The sequence below is a fragment of the Cryptotermes secundus genome, unplaced genomic scaffold, assembly GCF_002891405.2.
Source record: "Cryptotermes secundus unplaced genomic scaffold, Csec_1.0 scaffold1115, whole genome shotgun sequence".
NCBI lineage: Eukaryota > Metazoa > Arthropoda > Insecta > Blattodea > Kalotermitidae > Cryptotermes > Cryptotermes secundus.
The window spans coordinates 280,797-308,168 of record NW_019733848.1 but is presented as its reverse complement, the minus strand read 5'-3'; the positions used below and the strand labels follow the sequence as shown (position 1 = coordinate 308,168).

General features: G+C 37.1%; 1 protein-coding gene across 5 annotated transcripts; it reads left to right on the top strand.

Annotated features, from left to right (window-relative positions):
• Positions 1-968: 968 nt before the first annotated feature.
• On the top strand, positions 969-26,391 carry LOC111868293 (synaptophysin-like protein 2). 5 transcript variants are annotated; one of them, XM_023858824.2, is made up of 9 exons: positions 969-1,182; positions 5,263-5,298; positions 5,611-5,640; positions 7,902-7,940; positions 8,021-8,095; positions 8,197-8,312; positions 13,086-13,278; positions 13,391-13,564; positions 18,519-26,391. In XM_023858824.2, exons 1-9 carry the CDS (start codon positions 1,168-1,170, stop codon positions 18,627-18,629), a joined length of 789 nt encoding a protein of 262 aa, XP_023714592.1. In that variant the 5' UTR covers positions 969-1,167; the 3' UTR covers positions 18,630-26,391. The 5 variants fall into 5 exon arrangements, with proteins under 5 accessions (XP_023714592.1, XP_023714593.1, XP_023714594.1 ...); XM_023858825.2 differs by lacking the exon at positions 5,611-5,640; XM_023858826.2 differs by lacking the exon at positions 7,902-7,940.
• The last annotated feature ends 981 nt before the right edge of the window (positions 26,392-27,372 follow it).

Sequence of the window (27,372 nt, the reverse complement as noted above, 5' to 3'; positions counted from 1 at the left end):
CCTGTAATTCATGAACCCTGAAGTGTCTTCCACTCCCAGATTCGAAGCACCTGTATCCCTGAGATAAAGAACTCATCTCGAGCAATAGTCATGGCAGCTGTACATCAGAGGTAGGTTATAGCACACTATCCAATGTTTTGCACATTCAGATTTTCATGATTTTGTATGACTTGTGTGTGTTCCCAGCATGAATTTGTTATACGTGTATAATCATATAAGTATGGGAGTTTGAAAGCCATGTGCATATTGTGAACTGGTGTGCGCCTTAGAGAATTTACAATTATGCGGTGAACTTGTTTTGAAGGTGCTACTGTTTTGGTATGTTGCTGACGGAAACTCCAAGGCTGGGCAAGCATAGGTCATTATACGCTTATTGAGTGCTTTGTGGAGGATCATTTTAATGTTAGCTCTTAATTGCTGATGTTTGAATAGGGAATGTACTCTAATAAATAATATTCTGAAGGCTTTGGGTTTGATCATGTCTATGTGCAATCTCCATGTGTCTTTCCTGTTGGAGATTACACCAAAAGTCAGAGTCAGAGATAATTTGCTACTGACGTTACCACCAATCATTTTATCTTGGTGACAAGCACTTTGAGACTCAACCAGCATCTTTTAATTGGAAACTTGGGGTTGTAGTGTGTATGTAACACCCTCTCTGAGGAGAGGATGGGTCTGTCGTTTACAATTGCTGCTGGGGCTCACCAGCGCGGTAATACTCAGGTCGTAGCCCCATGGGACTCTTGATCATAAATTACGGTGTGGGATTCGAGACTCCCAACGTGGAGAACCAGGTTCCCGTATTTATAGCCCCCAAGAACGCGGTCGCCCGATAATATTTCGGGCATTGGGTTTCCTTTCCATGGCCTCCTATGACTCTCAGAGCGCTCAGAGCTGCGCATCAAGAAAAACCCTCCGGAAGTACTCCATAGGGCCAGGTGTGGCACAATGTCGCACGCAGTTGTTGGTGACACTGTATAGCAATTAGGCCCCCATGAGTCCGTTTCTGTTTTGTTTTTTTAGTGTCAAAGGAAGTTAAAGATGTTGTAGGAGGTGTGCTAATTGTGATAAGGCTGCGAGACATTAGTAATTTTACAAGTATTTGCACAAGGAGAAGTCAGCATTTAAAGAAGAAGAAAGTTAACTTCTCATTGATTTAAACTGAAAATGGACTCAGCTCAGGTACGTACTGCATGTAATTAATAATGTAAGTGGAGGACGCCCACTAATTATTTTGTGAATATTTTACCGTGTGTACAGCTGGAATTTTTTAATGCAAGTGATGTTATAGGTAAAATAATTACATACGTGCATAACGTATTGTTGAACAAGGACAGAAGAACAGGTTTCTGTTTCAGTTGTGATTTGGGTATCAGAGTTAATGAAAACATGACTTGACTCCACATATTGAGAAGTTCCGATGATCAGACTGCAGCTTGTAACAGCTGTAGTTCACTTATTATGTACAGGTATCCCTCGTTTTATGAACACTTGATTTGCGAATTTTCTCTACAACGAAATGTGTTAATTGTAGAATGCAATAGAACAGAATTTGTTTACAGTTCATAGATACTTTTTAGGCCTAATCTAAGGATTTGGAATGTCAGAAATGCACTTCTTATTACCAGTGCAAATATAAGTACAAATACAAAGTTGTAACAGCTATTTACCGTTTAGAAACTTCTGTTGCAATACAGAATTACACCAAAATAGTTACAGCAACATAATCACTGTTATTATCATTCAACAATCCATACATACAGGTATTACAACCATTTGGATAAGGAAATTGTCAGTTTTACGTCTAATTCTCGTACATATCTTTACAGTATACACTGTACCACCCTTATATAGGGGGTTTGTCATCTGAATAATATTATCTAAATCTAGTTACCATTAATTTCATTGTCTTTACACAAATACAACAAATTAATCAGCTATATATTACATTTACCCACTTGAAAAATCAAAAGAAATAAATTCATCTACAGAATAAAAGGAATTATTACTTATATGTATTTATGATTGAGAAGTTTTGATAATTTTTCTACAGAAGGGAAGAGCGAGGTGCATGTTCTTCTTTTAACGCTGACTTAATCAGTTTTATATTGTAATTAAAATATTTCATTGATGGAGGAATAGCTTAATTCCAGTACAGTAACTCCTTTTTTATATTCCCTGAGGTTAATGGTTGTCAAATGGAGGTTTCATCTGTACGAGTGTTTTGTGCTTAAATTGGAAATGTCTGAATTTGTTTGAAATTCTTTCATGTTATCCACAACATATAATGATAAAAATTGGAGCAAGAATTCAATAGGTAACAGAAAAATATTGCATTTCTTAAATAGTTCCTAACAAGAGCTTTATTTAACACCTGCCAGTATTCTCATTATTTTTGACATAAGATATTATGATTCTGTATTTCAGCATCCTGTTGCAATTGTTCAAATTAGCGTCCATCGTTTATCTTCCGTCAAAATTGCAACACTTTTACATTCTACACTTCAACACTACATGTTTCGGCCTCAAACGGCCATCTTCATATGTTTTTATGTTACAGATATATTACTAAAACTGTGTTAAAACTGCTACACTGTTTTAATTCGTCTTAAAATTACGCACTATAGTCTTCTTTTTTTATTTCTTATTTTTCAAGTAATACGAGATAAAATCCTTTAAAATTTCTGTTGCATATTATTTCACCTCGCCCGGGGTGTCGTCATTTTCGTAAATGTATCAAGGTGTTTTTCTTGGCAGCTTGCCCCTCACGTTCGTGGTCTACTTTCAGTTTTTGACTGCCATATGCTCCTGGTTTGTATGTACTTCCTCCACAGCGCATGATGTTGTCTTTACTAGTTTCATCTAGTTTATCTCGTTTTACTTAAAAAGAAGACTACAGCATGTGATTTTAACACGAATTAAAACAGTGTAGCAGTTTTTAACACAGTTCTAGTAAAATATCTGTAACATAAAAACACCTGAAGATGGCAGTTTGAGGCCGAAACATGTAATGTTGAAGTTTAGAATGTAAAAGTGTTGCAATTTTGATGGAAGATAAACAGTGGGCGCTAATAAGATATTATTTTGCTCTCTGTAGACTTTCCCTGCAGTATGTTTTCTATATGACATGATGGACTGGAAGTAAGCCAAGTAAAGTAATTTTAAACTTTCTGTGTTCATGAGTGATGTGACTATCCTTATGTTGCAGCATAATCAGCTTAGTTAAGGATAATGTGTATAGAATGGGTTTTCCAGTTGAAGTTATCATCAATTTGAAGGCCAAAGAATTCAGTTGTTTTTGCTTCTTCCATTGTTTTGCCTTCATACCCTATATTTAGATGAATACAAGTTTCATTCATAGTACAAGAGTACGTGATGTTTTGTCAAAATAAAATGTAAGTTTATAGGTGTAAACCATGTGTTTTTTGTGCTAACAAAAACGTCATTTATGCAATTTTGGAAGTATCTATTTCTGGATGTGAAATAATGATCCTGATATCAGTAAAGTGTGTGAGTTTAGGAAGAATAGAATAAATTGCGCAAGATGCCAGCATGAAAGCAGGTAGCATGCTGGTTTCTTGGTCAGCTTATTCCTCGACCCTGAAGATGGAGGCAGCACGTTCCTCTGAAAAGTCAGTTGACTTTCAGTGGACTGTATGGCATTACATCCCAGGAGACAAAACACTTCCTGGCCACCAACTGTGAGAACCTCAAATCCTATGTAGTGTGGATTTAGACTGCAGGTTGATGGTTGCTGGCAGATCGTTGATATTGTGGCATGTATGCTGAAAGCAAGAACTGCAGAGACAGCCATTGCTAAGGAACGGCTCTGTGCCTGTTGGTAGGCGATGGCTCAGTAGTCATGTGATATCTGGAACAATATAAGAGCTGTTGAAAGCAGTGTTTTCTCTATGGTTATGCTGAGGCTCTCTATAACAAGGACATGGTAGAGAGTCTGTAACCCATGTAGAGGTGGGGTCGAATACCTCCACTGTGACCCTGTGAGTCGCAGGAGGTGATGAGAAAGGAAGTCTCAAACTCTGAGACAGTAAAATATGGTCGCGAGTCCCAAGGGACTCACACCCGAGAAAACTGCTCTGGCGAGGGCCAGGTGCATATACAAAAGATAGACCCGTCCTCTCGTCAGAGAAGGCGCCCTACAAAAACAAGACCCTAACTGTCAAACAGTAATAAATACTGGGACTTGACACCAAGACTGACTGACTGACTGACTGAGTGCCAGTCGCTATGTGATTTTGACTTGAGAGTCTGTGGGCAGTCAGTTGAGTGTTGCAGAAGCTGGTAGCTGAGGCCAAAGAAAGTTCGGGAGCCCAGAGGAAGGGGAATGTCTGCTGTTGGAGGCTGCTATCAAGCAGCGCAGTGAAGTCTGTGACTGAGGACACTAGTCTGTGTGTTATAGTGATTTGTAAAGTGTAGTCACATGTTGTGTGTTAAAGTGTCCAATAAGTCCAATTACCAATCCAAATCCCATCTGTAGTTACACTGATCACAAGACAATTTGTACAGGATGTCTGGATGAAAGGTATCCAAAATAAAATAATTATATCCCAGAAAGCATTAATTATACATGTTTATGGGTTGCGCTATTATAAAGGGAAACTATCAAAGTTTTGTTTTTTTTCTGAGTGTACAAGTATAACTTTCTTAGAAAATTTCAGTGTGTGCTCGCCATTGTGGCATGACAAATACCTAGACAGTCCCCACAAGAAAATCTCCAGTGGTGTTAAATCTGTCAGCCTAGAGGCCAGGCGATTGGTCCACCTCTGCTGATCCATCTTCCAGCCATCTCTCTGTTCAGTTGACTCTTAACATGGTTTCAGAAATGTGGCAACACATTTTCTTTATTTTCGCCATATATATGCTATGATATTATCTTGACTGCTTTCTCCCTGTCTATTTTACTGTACATAATTTTCTTCTTATGTCATTGAACACCTCCACAGTTGATGGAACATTATTAGACGGTAGGAAAACTGTGCACTGCTTGGAATATGATAGCTATATTTTCAAGGGCCATGATATTTCTACACAGTTGAACTTATTTATAATTTAAAAGTGTCTCCATGAATGAATGAAATGCAGGGGTATTTGTTCTCACAGTGCATTGAAATGGCTCTTGGACATGCTTCATAGAGAATTATATCAGTTAAATGTATACAGTTTTTTTATATTTGTCTCTTTTACCTTAAAATAGAGATGTCTTCGTTTGGTAATACATGCATTTCTCTCTGTCTGCTCTAGCTCTCTGGAAATGTAAACTATGAAAATGATATTCAGGTATGGCAATATAACTACATTCTTACAGACTATTTCTGTGAATGCTAGAAAGCAGTAGTAGCTGCCTGTAATTTTATCTTAAGTTGTACAATTCCAATCAATATTTTCATTGTTTGTATGAAGACTCACTGAACTTCAGGATTCAGACATATTTAGTCTACATAAGAAAGTTAACGGGATGGTAGAATGTGTTCAGGGTTAGTCTTAAAAATTTGTTGGAGGTCTGAGATTATCGTGTTATACTGTGATGATGCATGCCTAAATGTCAGTACTAGTAATCATATAATTAATACAGACTTTGTTTGTCCGCAGCCTATGCCCATTCAATATGAAACTGGAATGGTAAAGTTGGACAGGAAACAGAGTATTATGTGTAACATTTCTTTATCCGTGCATGAAAATTAGAGTAGCATACACAGTAAGGTGAAGTTGTACTGAGATGTTGCAGGCTTCACAGGCCAACATGGCACCAAGAGTTTTCATGACTCTTAGAATCATATTACTTACTAAGTACATGACTCATCAGAGATGATAGGCAGAATAACATCTTTCTTTCTTCCTTTCCTTTCCTTTCCTTTCCTTTCCCTTATTCCTTCCATGTTTTTGTCCCCTTGTCTCTGCTTTCTCGTGTATTGCTTTCCCAACCATTTGATGTGGCTGTTCTGTCTTCACTGTTCCACTCCTTCCTGCCAAGACAGTTATCCAGCTCTTCCATCCCTATATCCATTATCTCCTTCCTCCCTTCTCACACATTTCAGTCCTGTCTCTTTTATTTGTCAATTATGTTGTCTTTCCTGTCACCATATTATAGAAACAGGAGACTATAGATTGCAGTGTTCGCCATATTCTGGCAGTGGCGCATTGAGATCTCCTAGCATGAAAGGCACTGGATGTAGCTTATGTGTAGATGTTTAGTTGTTTTTTGTTATTAAGAATGAGCACATTTCGTAACTGAGGTATTTTGGTTTTTATCCTGGCTCCTAGTTTTTGGAAGTGGCTTCTAGATGTAGAAGAAATTTGTTCAAACCTGGGTAATGTGTTATACTGTGACTATCTCCTTCCTAACATATTCTTGTTTTTACAATTAGATCTGAACATTTGACCATAAATGAGAAGTGTGGAACAAGTTTTGAATGAATTCTGAATCCATATTAAGCAGCTGAGGATGAGTATCTCATTCTTTAAAAGTATCCACTGACTGAAAATTGGTAACATTTGCTATTAGAACAGAGATTAGAAGAAACGTATTTTCTAAATAAGGTGAAAAGAGGAGGCAAGAATTATCTACACCAGTACAGGGGACTGTTATCATGTCAGTGATGCTATTTTAGTCACGTGTAGTAACAAAAGGTTGTAGGTAGAGCTTCTGGATCCTGATTTCTTGTTCCTTAGATTTGCTAATCCCACAGATTTTTTGTTGTTATGCTTCTGTAATGTAAGTTTACAATCCAACCATAAAATACAGTTTAGCTTAGCAGGTAAGCATGCTGGGCTCATGTGTAGATGGTTGTAGGATCACATTCTCCTAGAATCAGTTATGTTTTATTGCTTGAAACTGCAAATGTGTTACAGACTTGTTGGTGTTGGTGTTGTTAGCGATGATGTTGGGCGTTCTGGCGTTGGTATTTTCTTTTATTTACTTAAGTACAGCTTCTGTTTACATTAAATTTGTCAGATAAGCTTTACACTTTTGTCATATAGGTTGACTTACAAATAATATTTAAAATGTCATTTGTAGGAATATTTATAAATTACATACATTATGCAGTTTCATGTCGTAGTTTTAATGGTTCATTGTCATCGTCAGAGTGAAAATATTGCTTGTCCACCATGTTGATTGGATTGATTATCATATTTAATGAGAAATTGATTAATTAGGTCAGAATTTGAAAGGAGGAGAAACGAAAATGGTGATCTAAGCCTACTTTGTTTTCTTAAGGAAGTAAAGTACACTAAAAGCAACAGTTGAAAGTGGAAGTGTGCATTGTAATGTATGGTTCTTTAAAATTGTGTGGGTAGTCTAACATATTCAGTTGCTAAAAGGATGCATGCTCACTCGTGTGGTCTTACCGTATACATCACCCATTTACAGCCAGACAGGCATAACGTGCTGTCACAGTGGTGGTGCCATGCACTTCATGGGTTTTAATAGTAACCTTGCGTGCAGTTGGCAAACTCTGATCTCACATGTGCTTGACCTTAAATAGTTACTTTGTTAAATTCTAATTATGATGATGGAGGGCTTGGTTTTACTTCCCATTCCGTGAGGAGTCATTGCATGGGGCACAGCTGCTTGTGTGTGTGTATGTATGGAATACTTTGTTATCAGTATGAAGTGTACAGTATGGACAGTAGTAATGTGTTTTGAATCTTATAGAATTTTAACTTGACAGAATAATTTTACAGTTTCGAAAATGGTGTAGTGTGTGTTTGATGTTTTTTTCCTTGGCTACCAGCAAGCTGACATACAGTAATTAGTGCAACATTATGTACAGCAAATACAGCTCTTAATATTAATATTAATATTATAGATGGTGATTATTCTGTGCACTTCATAATGAATTATAAATTATTTTAAGTGTGTCATATTTATTTGCATGCAGCCAACTGCTCAGGATCCAGATGCGGGCTCACCATATCAGGTAGGATTTTATTAAGAAACTCATTGCTCCTGGTTTCATCTGTTGCTTCCTTGTAGTTAACAAAGACATATTTATTTCAGGGTATCAGGACTGCTATGAGTATGAATTTTGGAGTGTTCAAAGAACCTCGTGGGTTGATGCGTATACTCCAGTTTGTAAGTTACTGTTCTGTCAGTTGCTAATCAAAGAGATTGCATTATTTTATACAAGAATACATGTATGAATTTCTTATGGTATTCTGTTTTCCTCTCAACAGATATTTTCAATATGTGCATTTGCATCAACAACAGGATTTTCTAGTTTTGTGGCAATTACAGTTGCATGTGATAAAGAAGAACATGAGTACAGACTGGAGTACTCATATCCTTTCAGGTAAGACCAATTACATTGACTCACTGGATGTATATGTACTTGTGTAACACTGCAAGCAGACGTAGCAGCACATTTCCGTTGATATAAATATCAGTACCCCCAAGTTAAAGTCTGACCACCAGCAACACAGTAGTGGGATTAGGTGATGACATTATATTTCAGTGTTTGCAACAGTCAGGAAATTGAAAAAGTATGAAATGTATAATGCAGAAGTGTCATGTACATACTCTGGTGTTTATTAACTTGGTGCCCTTGAAAGCACCGGCAACATTCATGAAGATAAATGGCTTTCACAAGGTCTGTGTTTGTATTCACCCTTGTCTCCAAATATTATCTTGCAGGGTTGATGTTATGTGTGTAATATTTTCAAGGTTACATAATATCACAGTCCCTGTGTGAAGATTGTCACAGACTTCTTTGATAATCCTTCTTCCCCTCCACTCCTTAGTGTAAGGTCTTTGATGACTACAGTTCTACATTGGAGTCTCTGGGAGCACTAATTGCTTTGTGTTCCTTTCCGGCAATTTTATTCAGTAGAGGGGCAGTTGATGAAGTTTTGAAGTAAATACTACATTATATTCATTATTTAAGTGACGCATTTTGATCAAGACTGATATGAATGGTTCTGTTTTATATGACACAGTTGTACCATAAACTACAAGTAAGTATAATTTATCCAAAGCACCTTGAAGGCATGCTGTACCTTGAGCAGGCAGCCTTATGAAAGAGAAATCCCACGTGTTCAGTAAGTTCCCTGGTGTCAGTTTTGGTTGTCATTATACGTGCATGTATATTGGAAACAGAAACTGGCAACTTTATAATTGTGACATGGCATGTGTCACTGTTTGATGATGCACCCACATGGACACTTTACACACAGTAATTTGATGAGAGTCCTGCTTGGAAAGCTAATAGTTGCGTAGTTGGTCAATAAATTGCTTGCCCTGTATGGAACCCAAGTTTTCATTTCCATGTTTGTTTACCACTAACCATTTTGCTTTTCTGTTTAATGGAAGTTTCAGTACATGGTTCTTAATTGGGTTTGTGTTAATAAGCATGTGTAGCTTGTGACACCCGTAGCCTCCATTTAATTTCATGTTTGACTGTGAAACTGTGAGACACTTTATCCTGCTTTGGCTTGTGGGGTGGGAGTTCACTGCAGTTACACATACAAATAGTGTTATTGTTCCTCTGGTGTTAACACTTTTATGAAGTCCTAATCAGACACACTAATACGTGGAGAAGTGCTTCGGTTTTTGTTATCACATTTTGCCTATCATGGTGTTGACACACATGCAGTGGAAGTAGTTCGCATAGTGGGAAGCCAGCGACTAACCACTTGAGCTATGGCGTGGCCTTTAGTGGAAGTGGTTACATAACATCCCCGTTTGTTCTTGATCTACAACATGAATATGATTGTTTTATTAATAACCTTGTCAGAAAAGAAAACAGGCAGTTGGCCATAAAATAATTTTTCCAATTCTTGTTTTACTATTTTTTTAATTTGATTTGAATGTTATGTATTGATTTTCAGAAGCATTGTGACAGTTTCGTTTTTTTAATTACTTTCTCAGCAAAACAGTGGACAGTCAGTTTAAAGTACTTTATATTGCTCGGTTTTAAAGTTTTCTTTCTGTTGGCTTCCACCTTTTCATGTACACATTCCTCCTCTGCTTCATTAAACAATGGTGTTTTCTTGTTTCATTAATTATTGTTATCAGTTAATCTGTGTCCCAAAGAGATCCACAATATGCTGCGTTCATTGTACCTGATAAACTATGACATAGCTACTTTATATAGGATCGCAGGTGTTTGAAAAGTGCATCAGGAGTAACTGAGGTTCATTTTGCCATGCAGAGGGCATGAAGTGTCTAACTTTGATGTCATTTACTGAAAGACGCTCATCTACTTTTTTTAGCAGAGATATGGTTGATTCATGTCAAAGAACTTGGCAAATCATGCATCACATTTAAGGAAATTAAAGTTTTCTACTTCAAGACAATAATCTCCACTTCCTGTCTGCATTGTTCATAGATAGAATAGGACCACATTATGCATTGTTATATCTTAACATTGGGGTCTCTTATTCAATACACTTCAGCTCATGTTTCATGGCATATATTCATTGAAGTAAAATTGAATATGAATGACATCATAGACTGACTTTTTTTATATAACTTTGGGACCCACTTTAGTAAAATGTTTAGTTTAGTTTCTATTCATTCTTATTAGTCAAACTTTTAGCATAGGACATGTCATTATGTTATGTCATGCAATACACACGTTTCATCACCGGTGACAGTGAGATCTAGGGACCTTTCACCCTCCTCGGAGTAACACTGCAAATATTGCAGTGACATCATTATTCTCTTGGCCTTGTTCAGATCATCCAACAGCTTATTGGCATTAAGGTCTTCCCGGCCATTAGTGAACGCACAATACCACCACCGCACACTTGTCAAAGCGAGACATTTGTCCCCATACATCGGCTGCATTTCCCTATGGATCTCAATGGGCGTTTGTCCCTTGCTCCATAGAAAATGATTAACACTTCACTGCTCATACGACATGGACATGTTAAGCACACCAGCCATCTTTGCTGACTGACAGCGGCACAGTGCCGTGGAGTAGCCGAGACTTAATGCTGGGCCGATCCAAGCATACCCAGTTTCATCGAATGTATAACCTGGTTACTCAGTCACACTAATATTTTGGCTGAAAGAAAATAGGGGTAAAGACTTTTCGATTTGCCTTCATATATTCACAGCTACCCTCCATATCCAGAGGCCGTTTTCCCTATCTGGAGCCTGAGGACCCACTGTGCCACAGTGATCAGGGTTCCACTTAACGTGCCGCACTGCTTGGGTCTTAATTTTTTGCATTTGGTATATATCTATTGTGCTGTCTCTTAGCTTCCTTTATTATTATTTTTATATCAGTCATTATCTGCTGATACAAGCTTGTTCTTTTGTCATAAGTGTGGTTTTCTTTTCTAAGCTATTTCATATTTTACTAGAAGTCCTTATTCCCTCTGAAATCCAGCCATTTCTGTGTTATTTTAATCATGGAATTAATTTTAACAAACAAACTATGAAAGTAATGAAGTATCCTTATAAACATTAAATTTGGCACTTGGCATTTCTGATTCTAAAAACATTTCTTGCCACATTTCCTTGTTTTAGGCATTCCACATTCTTTTATGCCTTCTTTTGATACTCTTTTCTTCATTCTTTGTAGCCTAGTGTTAAAGTTTACAAGATACTGTCATGTGTAGGGTGACTTATAAGACAAGTTTTGGATTGGGTGATTGCATTTATTGCACCTTATACATTCACCCAACTTGGGACTACAGGCAATTACAGTGCTATCACTGATTTACACAGGTTACAGTTCACTGTTGCACACACACTAGGATTCTCAGTCTTCACTAGTCATATCCTGGCAACGGATTTATAACAGCCTCAAGGTAACTTCAAATCACACACAAAGTCTTATTTTCAGTGCCTAATTCCTTTCTTGCCATTATTCTGCAGCTGCCAATTCTGAAGACTTGACTCAATTCAGTTCCTCTGCTCTCAAGCCCACATCCTTGCAGGCTCGCATCTCGAACTCTACTCCACTCTCTCCTGACCACTGTTCTGTACTGCTGTACACTTCCTTATAATCACTTTGTAGGGACCACACAGAAAACACAGCCTCTGTTGTTAAGGAGGTATGTTTACTGATGTCCTATTGTTGCACATTTGCTTATGCAGGAATGTGTTTACCGAGTCATTGCCAAGCAGTGGATATGAATGACTGTATGAGGGGTGGGTCATAATAATTCAGCCCTTGCAGCATGGCATTCAGTGATCTATTCTGCTTTAGCAACGGACATACACGTCACAATACATATGTAGATAATACTTCAGACACTGCAGTCGGAAACCCCCGAGTCTATTACTATTGATTGTACTTTTTTTATTCATGATAATCATATGTAGTAATGCTTCGGTGCTTTTTATAAGTCTTTTTTGCAGGACTACCTTGTTTGTTATATTACATATCAGGACTTTTTTTAGTTTATTGAAATTTATATTCTTTTGAAAGAAGTTTGTATTCCAGTTACCACTTAAGGTGTGAATTTTTTCTTTCAAAATTAATTTTTGGACCATGAATTCAATTTATGCAAGAAAATATAAAATTTTCCATCAGGTGATCTATATGTACAAATAATAATTTTGATAATCTGGTAATTCTGTTGCTGCCATTTAAAAAGAAACTTAATTTTCATGTTAAAGATACTTCATTTGTTTTGTTTCCAGACTTCTCTCACTCTCTCTCTCTCTCTTTTTTTTTGCGTAAATACATGCCTCCCCATCTTCACTACTAAATCTAGAAAATGAGTCATCTAATTTAAATTTAGTAATTTGTGTATACCTAAGTTGCTAGTCTTTGTACCAGTGTTTTGTAAAATGTAATATATCCCCATATTTTAAATCAGACCATAGTAGGTCTAGAAAACCGAGATTAACGGCCGTGGGGATCTGTTGCACTGACCACGCAACACCCTCTGTCCACTAAAGTTGGCACTAACTTCGCCGACAGACTGCGGCCGCTCGGTCGGTATAGTTCACTTGATGACTACAGGGCATGGAGTTTGTTTGTTCCTTTATCTCTGGTCTCTGTTCCCATGTTTGTTTCATTTCACTTTCTCTTTGGCTCCTGTTGAAGGTGGTAGAAAGTGTTTAGTCTCTTTAAATAAGTGAATATACATGTTCTTTAATTTTACAGGTTGGATCGTGTGGAATGTAAGATTGCAAACTGCAGTACAAATGACAGTTTACATTTATTTGGAGACTTTTCATCAGATGCACAGTTTTTTGTTGCTACTGGTGTGCTGTCATTTCTGTACTGTATTGGCATAGCTGTTGTGTACATTATGTTTGATGCAGTGTACCAAAATAATGGACTGCTCCCCTTGGCCGTAAGACTTAATTTGCTTAGATACAAATTTATGATATATCTGGTGAAGTTTTATGCATGCATATACACATGTACCATATTTAATAAAATCCTAAAACTTTCTTGATATGCAGGATTTCTTCTTAACCGTTACCTTGGCAGTATTTTGGCTATCTGGTAGTGCAGCTTGGGCTAATGGCTTGAATGGATTGAAAGGAACATTGCACAGCATCAGTGATAGTTCTCAGTGTAAAAAGATATGCAAAGTCATTAAAATTGGAAGTTTTTCAGAGCTCACCATTTCTGTGGTAAGTCATACAGTTATATAATCGTTTATAATGCAGCTAAGCAGACTGTATTTTCTGTATACTGTGCGTGTGAGGTCCATGGAAGTTCCAGGATGGGCAGCAGTGAATTACTGCTGCTGCAAACTGCCCCAAACCTGTCATAGCATGTTGGTATTGGAATGGGTGTGAATTCTTGAGAATTTATTGTATGGCTCATGATATTAAATTAAATTGCTTTGTGCTTCAATGACCTAAATGTGTCTTATAATTTCTTGAACAGTGCATTAATCTAAAATTTCTGGTGAAGTTGAAGAAAACGGCCTTTGAAAGTTACAAACTGTTAGACATTTACAGGATATCTGCAATGTCAGATGGACAAGTTTTTGAGTGGCACAAATGATTTTCTTGAGGAAAAGATCAGGCTCACCAGCAGTAGGACAGCGGCTTGTCCATACTGATTGAAGCGTGACTATCAGATGAGGAGCAGAAGAAGTAAGGATGAGAAAACAGAAAGCTGTTCAGAGTTTAACCTTCGGTCTCAGAAGGAAAAAGATTCATGCTGAGATGGGGCCAAAGAACTTGACTGATGATCATTCAAGTTTGAATGAATTTTTTTGACAACATTCAAGCCAAATCAAACTTTCTTGATAGTGTCATATTTCAGGACAACCCAGAAGCCAGAAGGTAGTACAATCAGTGGGAGAGAGTGAGCAGATGGTGCACCAGCTCACACTGCAGTATCACAGAGGCAATTTCTGACCAGAAAGAGGTCCTTATGATGGAACATCGTCACTATTGTCCCAGTTTGGCTGTGCGTGTCTTCCTTCTACTCTGAAGTACAAAAATCTGTTCCAGAGGCTCACATTTTGGGTCATAAGAGGAGATCCAGTAGCATAGTACACATATACTAAAAGATGATTTCCAAAATGCTTCCAAATGTGGCAGATAAGAATATCTTCATGTTTAGTTGCCAAAGGAAATTATTTTGAAGGGCACAGCAACACTCAATTGGAAAGTTGAGAATTAACTTAACTGCATAGTCATTCCTTAAACTTTTAGCCACGCCACATATACATTCATTACCATGTGATAGGTGACCTATCAGCACTTCATAATACTCTGACATGGAAGCCAGAAGAGACGGCCGTTGCCATACAATGGCTGCTAAATAACAACTAGAAATGATGTTCTGTGTAGGGTCTGTTCTGAGGTCATACAAGGTGAGCTCAGACCGAATCTGACTGCTCTGGTGAGAACCAGCAGCAATTCATCTGTTCAGAGAGGGCTCCCCACATCAACAAACCCACAACTGTCTGACAGTAATAAAAATGTGGTCTTGGGCCACAGATAGGGCTTGACACAAGGACAGACTCACTGACTGACTGAGTCACAACATAACTTTGACTTAGACTTTGATTTGAAATTATTCAGTAGCTTTTAAAATTGCAGCACCTGCAAAACAGTGTTCTTCACACCTTGGGAAATTTTCCAAGGTGCCCACTGGCCCACAATTTGCACATGGCTTACAACCTTCCATATACATTCGATTATATAGATAACTATGCAGGCAACAAACAGAAGTCATATGAAATCATGAGAATGAACATGTTTGGAGTATAGGACAAGGTGAAGCCAGGCAAAGAAAATATAAGAAGCTTAAACTTAGTGGCAGGCAAGCATACAACTGTTCAAGTGACTAAGCTGCTGTTGTAGCATAAGATACATAACATAGGCATGAGCTGCTTTGCAAAGCCTGGACTGGCAGAGGCCATGCTTATAGTGCAAAAGGAAAAATTTTCAATAACATGCTGTATGTGTGATACGTACATTTGACAAAAGGCCAAGCATATTTGTAAGAGACAAGCCTATCCTCTCATTAGAGAGGGTGTTACATAAGGACTATGACTGCAAGGGTTCGGTTGCAAAAAAGAAAAATTGGTTCTGAGCCTCAGGGGGTTTGGCACCAAGACTGATTAATGGTAAACCACCAGTGATAAAGTAACTTTGACTTAGACTTTGAATCAGACAGTCAGTGGAACCCAAAAATGTAAATTTTAATGTAGTGGATGACATATTTCTTGCCTTTGCTATGGTGCATTAGATTATGACAGAGCTGGCTGATGCTCTAACAGAAAAAGAAAATAGACCTCTGAAGATTATAGCATGCAGTGCTAATGGTATTGGGAGGCAGGGCTATGAAGTCAGAAAACAGTTGCAAGGCTTTAAAAATGAATGTTGCCGTCTTCTCAGAGATGAAACTGAAATCTCATGTGGGGTTTGACATTCAAAAGAATATTTATTGGTCTAACCGTGAAGACAGGCACAAAGGCGCAACTGTCATTGCAGTTAAGAACGGCATCTCTCACACATGCATTGACTTACCTCCTTTCCCGTCAGTAGAAGCAACATGGGTCTTCATAGCGATTGGAAACACTTAAAGGTGCCTTACAGCTGTTTCTAAATCTATGCAAGGACTGTGCACTGACACAGACATCACAGAGCTATTAAGTTTTAGAAATAAATATATCCTGGCAGGTGACCTGAATGCAGCACCCTGCTTGGAATAGTAAAGCTTCTGACCCCTCAGGCTTGAAGCTGTTGGCATTCTTTGTTAGTTCTAACTTCAAAATATCAGCTCCACAATGCTGCGCACATTGCACACCTCATGGTGGAGGTCCTGTTCTTAACATTGCAGTACATGAGAATTGATTGTCAGAGGTCATTGCCACTAACATTCTGGACTCAATTCATCTGCCAGTAATGTTCAGCATTTTGCACAGTGCTAGAATGAGGGAAGCGTTAGATCCATTTGAAAAACTGAAAGACTGAGAGCTGTTTTAAAGCCTCACCTCTGAGGTTACATATCCTGATATCCAAATTCACTCTTCTGATGTGGCTGATAAAGCAGCACATGACTTTGCATCCTCCATAGCTTTGGTATACAGGCTATCAACTAGGAAAACTACAATTTTAGAATGGTTGTTTATTAATGAATGAAAGAAACTTCAGAAAATTATGCAAGAAACCAGGGATTCATCATACAAAATTGCAATAAACTTTGTCACTCAAAATATCAGGAGAATGGTCCAGAAATGAGCACTTGAAAGATGGGGAAACAAAGTTAATGAACTGCAAAGTCACACTTGAAGCAATATGGCCTATTGCAGAATCCCTCTGAAGAAGGAGTGGATCAAAGGCATCTGCAATTCATTGTCCCCTAACTCCTGTGTATTAACCAATTGATAAGGCCAGCATAATCACAGACTGCATAGAAAACCAGTTATGAACGCATGACTTGTGTGACTGTGACCATAGACAACACATGGGGGCTCACGTTGAAGCCTTGCTGGCTGCTGTCAGTGAATGACCCCCCATTAACATCTGACCCAGTGACATCCCAAAAGAAATACAAGCCTTGAAATTATGAAAGGCATGTGGTTTTGATGGCACACCAAGTAAATGACTCTGGCATCTTCCAAGAAGACCTCTTGTGCATTTGACACATTTATTCAATTACTCCCTTTGGCTTGGCCACTTCCCAGCACCTTGGAAGAAGCAAAAACCATAACTGTGTCAAAACAGTGGGTGACTCTGGATTAGTGTAGTTTGGTCAGAAGCCAAGAGTCCAGTCAAAGGTGGTCATTTGTGGCATGTATCAAACTGTATAAAGGTCCAATAAATTTGATCATAAAATCCAAAATATCTCCGCCTACTTTTGTACTGCTTTACTCAACATATACTTCCCAATGTAAACAGGAAACTTTTTTATGAATATCCTTTGCATTGAATCTATTTGCCCACAAAAAAGAACAAACAACAGTGACCTATTTACTGACTCTCCCTCATACCATTCAGCGATTTATATACTCTGAGCTACGGACACCTTCGGTACATAAACCACAATATAAGTGAAGAACTGTCCAACAAAAGATGGAAATTATAGTTGCACCAAACAGAGCAAGTTGACATGAGCTACAGTGTTTCTGACTTACGTGCATTCAGGAGGTGATTGGTAAGAACCTTGTTGGGACACTGGGCCTCCTGACATGGTTTATAAATGGTGATGCTATGATAAAAGTAAACTTCCTCAGAGCCAATACTAAGAACCACTGGCCACCCAGGGCAATGCAGCTGCAGTGTTGTTTCTGTTTCACTCGTGGGTAAGATAAGATATGAAAAACGAGACATTGACTTGTGCACTTTTGTGTGCTTTAGGGATTGATGCACTAAAGTGAATCTATGAGGACAATATGTTGATGTGGGACAGCCATTAGAATTCGGAAGGCAGACAGGTGAATAACAGGTTCATTCCTGAGTTTCTTGCATATAACAAATTGTAGAAATGAAATTTTAGCAATGCCGTCATCTACATTTTGTTCACTATAAAATAATTTTTGTTTTACATTTTTATCACCAGCAGTTTGGAGAAGCTCACATTTTTATGAAAGAGGACATACCGTATTTACGCATGTATAGGCCGCACATTTTTTGCCAAAAATTCAAGAGGAAAACTGGGGTGCGGCTTATATTCGAAATATTCGAAATCACACTTCATTTAAAAAAATTAACGTTGCCAAATTTCGGAATAATTTCTACTCCTGAAATAATATTCCAAGAAAATTATTTTTTTCTATAATTTCTGTCTGAAAATTGTGCTGCGGCCTATACACGCACGCGGCCTATACATGCGTAAATACAGTAATTTTAATTGTCATACAAGTATAATTCAGGCTGTGTGCTCCTACGAGGAGAATTTAAATCTGGTACTGTAAAGGTTAAACTAATATCAGTCTTCTGGAATGTGATGCTATGTAGTGTTTTAAATGGGTATTCTTTTTTTGGAGGAGCCTGCTGCCTTAATCTTCAGATCTTGAAGTAATAGCAACAGGCTCATCTGGAACACTGATACTGTGTACCAAACTGCACGGCATCACATCCTGCAGGATATTGGTCTTATTAAAATGCTTTGTTTCAGATTTTTGGTTTCTTGAATTTCTTCCTGTGGGCTTCAGATTTGTGGTTCTTATACAAAGAAACGCCGTGGTTTAAGTTGAAGCAAAGTACAGGTGTCAACTCAGCTGCATAAGTCTCTGTAAGGAGTCACCGCAACCAGCAGAGTTGGATTGTTTGCAAGAAATATTGTATGCTAATTGATTTCACCAAAAATGTATATTTTGTATTAACGTAACTTTCTGATTCATTAGGGCTCAGAATTATAGTGGTGAGCTAATGGTAGAAGATATATTGTAGTAACCTCATATTTATGTTTATCATTATAAAGTACTTTTTCCTTTTTCAAAACAGTTTTATTTTGATTTATGTGTTAAGTATCTGTTTTATAAACCCTGGCTAAATGCCTACTGCTGTCACATGTCACTCATCTGCAAGAAAAGTGACGCAAGTAATAAATGGTAAGTTTCCAGCGGAGGTTTTGAAAATTTGTTCATAAAAATTATACAGGGTCCGTGTGTGTGCGTGCATGTATACGTGTGTGTAAAATTAATACGAGGTGTTCGGATATTCTACATACAACTTTACTATACTATAGGCATTATTAGCCCACACTAGTTTCATATTCAAAATGAACTCCTTCAACCCCTGAGAAAGTTCACCCTTTTGAGTTGTGACATTTTTCATGTACATATTGAAACTGGTACTGGGAATATCACAAAAAAGTAAATAAATTTTAGTACATTTCATGAAAATTAGAACATTGCTCCATAACGATACATGGCTATTGAGTACCGACATTTTTCTTCAACAGTTACTCGAGTATAGTACAACTTCCATTGTGTTGCTGGATACTGAATTTGCTTTATCTTCTAGGTATTTCATTAGGTAGGATCCAATTCTGTTTGCACCTCTGTTGCCCTTCGCCTTGTGCCTAAGAAAGCAGTCAACTTCCTTGGTTTGAAAATCGTACACAGTAACAGTATTGAGATTTGATTTATAGCAATGTATTGAAATCTCACCTTCTGTGCATGGCTGGACAATTTGGAGGTCAGAACTGGCTACAGTAAAGTTGTGTTTAATATTCTGTTTATACTTAGCGTACTCTGCATGCTATGTTTTCCTTAATTTGGTTTCTTACTCAAATCATTTGCATTAACATGCAGTTCACACACATCACACTGGTCCCTATTAGGAGAAGGGAAAGAGATGTTCTGCTCTTCATGAAACATTTGACTATAATTTGTGAGGGTTTGACGGTTGTTTTTGCACTGAGCAATGTAATCACAATGAAGATCAGATAAAGATTTTATACATTCTCTGACTCTTTGAGTGTTGTTTGTCTGTGTATAGTGGCTTGGAATCCTTGGAATCAAATTGATGTGCTGCAAACTTGTTTAATGTTAGCATGGACTTTACTATGTTTCCCATGTTTGCTCTTATCATCATCCAAAGTAATCCTTTGGTTCCCTTAATTTTTTCTCAGATCCATTGTGTAGAGATCTGTCCACCATATCTAACATCAGTTTGAAAAATATTCTGCAGCCATGAACTTGCTGTTCACTTAACTGGAAGAAGACTGTGTGGTTCTGGGGCCACTTGCTGCATCTCTGCTTCAGATTTCTTGTTTTCACGTAATACATAGCTACTCTTTGTACTCCAAGTCTGTAAGACTCCAGTAATTGGGAAACATTTGTTGCTGATCATATTATAGTTTTTAGGTAGCATTACAGCTTACATTTTTAGAGACAACATGTCTGCAATTTTCTGGTGTCTCTATGAGCTTGACATGCTTGCTTACCCACACTTTCTGAGATGTTTTGTGACATCTCTTCTCCATTCTGAGGGATCAGATTTCTGCTTACTGCCTTTTCATTGTGTATCAGTTTCTATACTTTCCTCTTCCTTGTTGGCCACTCCAGGTCCTTCATCAGTGCTGCTTAATGAACTACTAGATGACTGAGCACAAGAATTGGATGTATAATCCTGATCTGTGTCATCATTGTGCAGAAAAAATTCTTTCACTTGCAACAAAAATTCAGAACACAATTAGGGGAAATAACTTTCAGGACAAAAAGAAAGTGAGACAAAGTACTGCCATAAAAGTTCAAAATTTAAATAAAATCATTGAATTCCTTCCAGTATCAAATTTTTTTTTATGGAAAATTGTTACTCTTTGAACCTTGATCATCTTATAAAGGAATGACTTATTCATTGTCCAAGTGTTCTTGCCCGGATGTACTTTTAACTGATTCATTGGCGAGATTAATACATTCTTCCCGTGAGTTGATGTTGGGTTCTATTTCTGAATTACGTTTTTGTTCTGAGGAGCTGATAATGGGTCTGTTCTTATAGGTTTCTTGGTACCATTAATTGTCATTTGTGCTCCTTCTGACTCCTGGTTTGTTCTTATTGTCACTTTAAGATTAACTTAGTTCAGTCTGACAACATTGAAAGAATGACTGGCACGGATCTAAAATTTGCAAGAAAATAGTACACACACACACAGGAATTGAGAGAATTATATTTTATGGGGGAAAATGAGATAACTTGAAATTAAAAAGTTGCAACTCAGCAGTTTGTGTTTATTAAATGAAGAAAAGTGTTTAATCTTAAAATGTGTCAGACAATATATAGTTTAAAACTTACTTATATAATTGACAAAACTGTTGCAATTCAAAACATGCCATTCTTGAAGGCTGTTGTATTCTTGTTCGCACTTATTAAACACAAACGGTTTTAAATCTACTTAAGTAATTTTTCTTGAGACAGGTGTGACCTTCAGTTAACACAAAATGCAACTGAGATGTGGCTTTCATGATTCTTATGCTGCTACTCTGTCCTGAGAGAAAAACAACATTACTGCTCTCTGCTGGCTGTCATTGAAATTTTGCTTGTGATACTTTTCCAGAAAAAAATGTTACTCTTCTGCTGTACTTTGTAATATGCAAAAATAGCCATTTTTTTATTTCTGTCACTTTTCTTGTGGATGAGTGGTGTGGTTCTGTTCTCTCATTTGTCATAATTCCTACCTGATGTATCATGTTACTTTCATATATTGAGTGTAAATATATAAAGTAATAGTTATCTCATCAAGAGAAAATTATAACATAAAACATGCATCATAAAAATATTTTATATACATAATTCATCCAATGCCATTAGTGTTTCATTTTGAGGCAGCTTTTTCCTGCTGATATTATTGTTACTCTTACAGTTTTGAGTATTAAAAGTGCTGTTGAGTAATATTTATTTAATTGCTGACTAGCTGTTCTTGCAAGAACATTTCTCAAGCCTACTGAGCTGATGAAACAATTTACTGCTGCCATTCAAGAGAAGGAACTAAAAGCATCTGTATATTTGCATTGCTCCAGAGTATTCTGAATTAAAATACTGTTATATGAGATCATTGTGATGGTCTCACTATCAGAGGCATTGCTATAACATTTCAAATAGCTGTACTTATGACACAAACCTAGTTGTTTGGAAGGATTGCTGTTTGTATTTAAGAACTGAACACATTTTGTTCTCTGATCTCTTATTCTGTTGTTATTTTCAACATGTGCGATACTGCAGATTTGTCCTATCAGTTGCAACAAGCTAAGTAAAACAAGCAACACCCAATAAACTGGCAAATGTCACCTTCAGTTGAGAACCATCCCTGAATACACAAGTATGTTCACTGTTTGAAGCGCACTGAGTTGTGTAATGTTTCATGTATCACCCACATTTCAGGGCCCTTAATTTCTCAGTTGTATTCAAATTTGACAGGAAGAAGAAGAAGGCAGAAAAAATATCCAGATATTGGTACTTTTTTCCTCTTTCCTCATTGCAGTAGCAAATAATGGAAGTGTAGAAATTAGATGGTGTTATTAAAATTACTGTTTCTGTATTACTTAACTTTAGTCTTAAGTACTTAATTTGATGGATATTAAAAAAATACATCTCTTCTCGTGCTGGGGAATCTTCCAAGAAATGTACCAAGTAATAGAACCAGACTGGATTAAGTCATTTTATTATCACTTTAACCAAAATTTGAAATGTGTTGGTATAACATTTTTATATTTTCATTTTGGCTTGAAACAGTGTGCTGTTTCTGAATTGTCTTCTCCAAATATTGTGTTCTGTAGATAATGTTATGAGGTTTGTTGTTAAATATGAACATGAATGCTGTGTACTGATTTAATTTCTGCAGAAAAATAGTGCTTGAGACAAATTTCTAGGGCAGCAGTTCCTATAAACATTTGAATTGTTGCAATAAGCATCTTTCATATCTCTGTTGTTAAAGACTTATCAGATATTAACTACATTCAAAAACTGAAAGTGACAAAACACCCAAAAATTTAAACACAATTTATAGCGCTAATAAATGGAACAGCTATAAGGCTTGTTGAAGAAAGCATCGTATGCAGCGTATGGAGTGTTTTTTTAATCGCCAGTAGTCATAGATGTAGTGATGTAGACAGGTCTCATAATGTTAGACATGTGTTTTAGCATTAGGTTACCCAATTTTGTGAATGTTGTACTTGTGTACAATTTAATTTGATGCTGAAAATGTTCATAAACAGTAATTTGGGGATGAAAACATATTTTGGAGTGATAGATGTGATGATACTTATATTTTGTGGATCCGTGTAAATAACTTAACTGAATAATGATAGAAGAGTTTGGAATGCAGTATACAGTAACAATATTGTCTTCTCTCTCTCTTCTCATTGTGCTGGGCTGGAGTGTACATCTGATACCAGTTTCAGTGCAGACATTTTGATATGTATGTGTGTGTGTGTGTGTTAGGATTCCATATTATCATTCCATTAAATCAAGTTGGGGACTAATGATTTGGTGGACTGACTGAAGTATGTAACTAATAATACTGAAATTAGCACTCTAATATATATTCCTGCATGAATGTAATTTCATGAACAAGTAATGACCAAATTGTGGCATCTGCAACAGCAGTCCAGATACAGGGAAGTTGTATAGTTGCATTTGAAGTCTGAATATTGTTGTCTTCCTGTGCCATGAGCTCACATATTAACAATGAAAGCACTGTACAATATTATTTGCACATTTATGATATGTTAAGGGCTAAAATGGAAAAGATTTGGTAACATGTTGCTTTCAATAGTGCAATGCATTCAGTTGAATGGTATTAGTTGATGTTTAATAATATTATTGATTTCAAGTATAAAAGGATGTTTCTTCATTTCAGACAGGTGTGGAAATCTCTTCAGAGTTACAGGTGCAGATTAATACAGTTATAAAGCCACATTCACAGTTGTGCAGATATTGCTGTTGATGAAACAGATGCAACACACATCTATTTTATTTACAACAGTTGTACATGGTTGTGAAAATGGGCAGAATCTAATGCCTTATTTTCTTGAAAAGGCCACAGACCTGAATTTTTAAGACAACAAAAATTTAAAAAAATTAAAGTATTAAACATTAACAAAACATCAAGCATTAACAAAGATGTTAAATGATAAACAGTGCCACTACATTTGCAGTTCAGGAGACCTGGTTCCTGCAACATGAAAATGATTCAGTATTAGCGTTCGTTGTGGTATTTCATCTTTATTCTTTAGTGACTTTTTCACATAGAACTTGCTAATTAGAAACAAAGTTATGTACCTACAGTATTTTATTCTCCATTACTTTCATCATCATAATCAGCAGCAGCAGCAGAGCTCATGCAGTTGTCATCACTATGCTGAACAAAATACAATCCCATGCATCTTTTATTTCTATTTTTTCACTCACTTTGAAAGATCATAATTGCTTACCCTTTGTACTCATTTTTCTTCACTCTAAATCAGAATTGATATGTGATGTGTGCGAGGATGATAGCTAACAGAGGAGTGAGCTGCTCACCTGGGATGTATGAGAGTGCTCAATATGACAAATGAGTAGCACTGTTAACTTTATGCCAGTAAGCTGTGCACACTTCTTTTTTGGCACAACTTTTTTAAATGCTCGAGGGGTATTCGAGAAAATAAGGTAATATTTCAAATGTTGTGAGTTTAGTGTAGAAATCTGGATGAAGTATGTGTGCATAAAGAAAAACTCTAGTTGAAATTTTCGAGTTTTCATGGTAGTGAAGATTCATATTGTGGTCTTTTGGGTTGTTTTGTAGGGTATAAACTTATAATTTTTTATGGAATAAATGTCGTGATGTGAATTTGCAAGTTTGGAGGACAAATTAATATTATAGTTGGTTGTAGTACTGCTATCTCCAGGATTTAAAAGCTCTCTGTTAGATTCACTGCAGTACATTGTGGTTATATGGCTTGCCACTCACTGTTTATGCTGCTGAATTCTGAAAGTGTAAGTGCATGTGCCCCTGATCAGTGCTGTCAAAACGAACTGTCATGATGTAATTTTTCTTCTGCCATTTATTATACCTTAATGTTTATTGCAGTATGTGACATCAGATTTTCTTTTGAGCTCTGTTAGCAGTTGATACCCATAGTGAGGTGAATATACCCTGAGATAACATTGTCCCAGAATTAGAACTTTTATATGCAGAAGCAGCACAAATTCCATCTGATAAATCTTAATGAAGATTACTTTTTCTTATTTCAGCTGTTGGACACAAACACAACAGAAAACTTGTGTGTTCACATGTATATACATATCTGGCATGGCAGTAATACTCATGGTCGTCCTAGTCATTGAATAGACTTAATTATATTACATTCAGGACACACTAATGCCAATACATTGTTGTCATTACCCTTAGTCCTGTCCTTCATATAGTTCTGTTACACTAGTCTGACACCCGTTATTGTCTTACACCTTAATAACTTTAAAAATTCTTTTGAACCCATATCACTTCTGTGTATGTATCACTTCAACTCATTTCGGTAGTAACATCATAAATTTAAACTTCACTACTGTCTCCCTAAATTGACCTTTGAATATACCAACTTTTAAGACAGTATGTATAAAATATTTTCATTAAGCATACTGTAATTCTAAAAGCATTTGTATTGATGTAAGTGGGAGGTGACACATTTTTGTATACAAGCTCTTGATTATAAGAACTGAAAGCTATAAAAATGTACAAATTGTCACAGTTGAGTGGGTAACGTTTGGGATGTCTGAGGCCCAAATTTTGTCCTGGAAACTGTCCTGACTGAGGATTTCGTAAGCTTGCATAATACTTTGCATTAGGCCTGATTGTTTCCTTTCAAATCCTTTGCAATTACCTAATTCTATAATTCAGTGCTGTATAATCTAAGATACTGACAGCATCATTAAATAAACAATATATATATGTATAAATGAAGAGTGTGCTCTTCTTTGTTGGATTGTAACATCATGGAGAACCCAACAGTTTGTGGAAACATGGCCTTCTTCAGGGTTGAAGAGTAAGCCTAGCAAGAAACCAGAAGCAGATGGCAAGCTGAGAAGCATTGGACTTCCTCAGAACTGTGTGGCCTTACCACCCACAATACAATGCTCTTCGTAGGCACTGCCATGACAATCTAAAATCCAACAAATACAAAAATGTAAGACTTCTCTTTCCATGAGCGTAATGTTCCTTGCTCAGAATCTATTTATAAAGTAAAAAAGTATATTCATCATGTATAAAAACCGGAATAATATTAAAGATACATCATAAACTGCAAAAGCATGATTTTGAATTTGAATAACAAAAAGATATCAAAACACCAGCTTTCTGTTGTAGCCCGATTGTAAGTGAAATATCTGTTAGCACTTAATGGCGATGAATTCTGCAGTTTTCCCATGCAGAAGAATCTGCACTGCAGTTTCAGGAACTTTTGTTATACATCATGGCATAATCTGGTGTGAGCACATCTCGTTACCATTGTAATAAAACATTAAGTTTACATGCTCTTTGTTGTCACACTGATATTGTTTCATTACCATGGTTACTATAAAGCATGCAAAGTTTGTGTACTCCATGTCATCCTGATCCCAGTGCTATTTTAATGGAGAAAGCCATAGGGAAATAAGTTTTCTTTGACTTAGACCCATTCACATAGGCCACCCCATAGCTCATGTGGTTAATCGCTGGCTTCCCACTGCTGCGGCCTGGGTTCAATCCTGGGTCTGGTCAAGTGGGATTTGTGGTGGACAAAGTGGCACTGGGGCAGGTTTTCTCTGAGTAGTTCGGTTGCCCTGCCAATCTTCATTCCACCAAATTCTTCATCATAATCACCCAGGGCAGGCTACAATAGGCCAATCAGTGGACACAGTTGGACTCCACCCCCCACTAAGTGAATTAAAAAAAATTTTTTTAGATCCATTCACATAGCTATAAAATAGCAATTTTCTCAGGGTTATCTCTGCAAGAGGAACAGCATTTGTTGTTACCAGTGTTTTTCTGTGATGAGCTGTTTTAGTGAAACAGGGTGAGACGAAACGGACAGACAAGCTTTGGGACTGTGTATATGACTGCTGTTAAGACATATGCTCTGATACTATGCAGTGTGTAGAATGGCATTCTCAATTGTAATAATGTTACTGCTGTAATTATATTCTAATTCATGTTAGCCCCATATGGAATGAATTGTAATAGTTCTGTCAGTAAGTGACTGGATGACAGGTTCATTTCCTGGCTGGGGTGTTGAGATTTTTTAATTGCATCAGGAACAACTGTGGAACTGTCTCTTGCCTCTTATATGAAAGGTACAGAGTGATTTCTGTCCAAGTGTGGTGGTCACTGTGCACCTCCCATCAAGAGTGCATGGAACTTTTCCTACATGCCCCTGTGTGGATTGTAGCAGTCAACATAGGCTCCAGGTACTGCCTGTTACGTTTTTATAGTAAAATATGGCTTGCTCTCATAATAAACAAATACATAGGAAATCAGATCCTGGTTAAGGACAGTCTTGCCTGTCGGAATACTT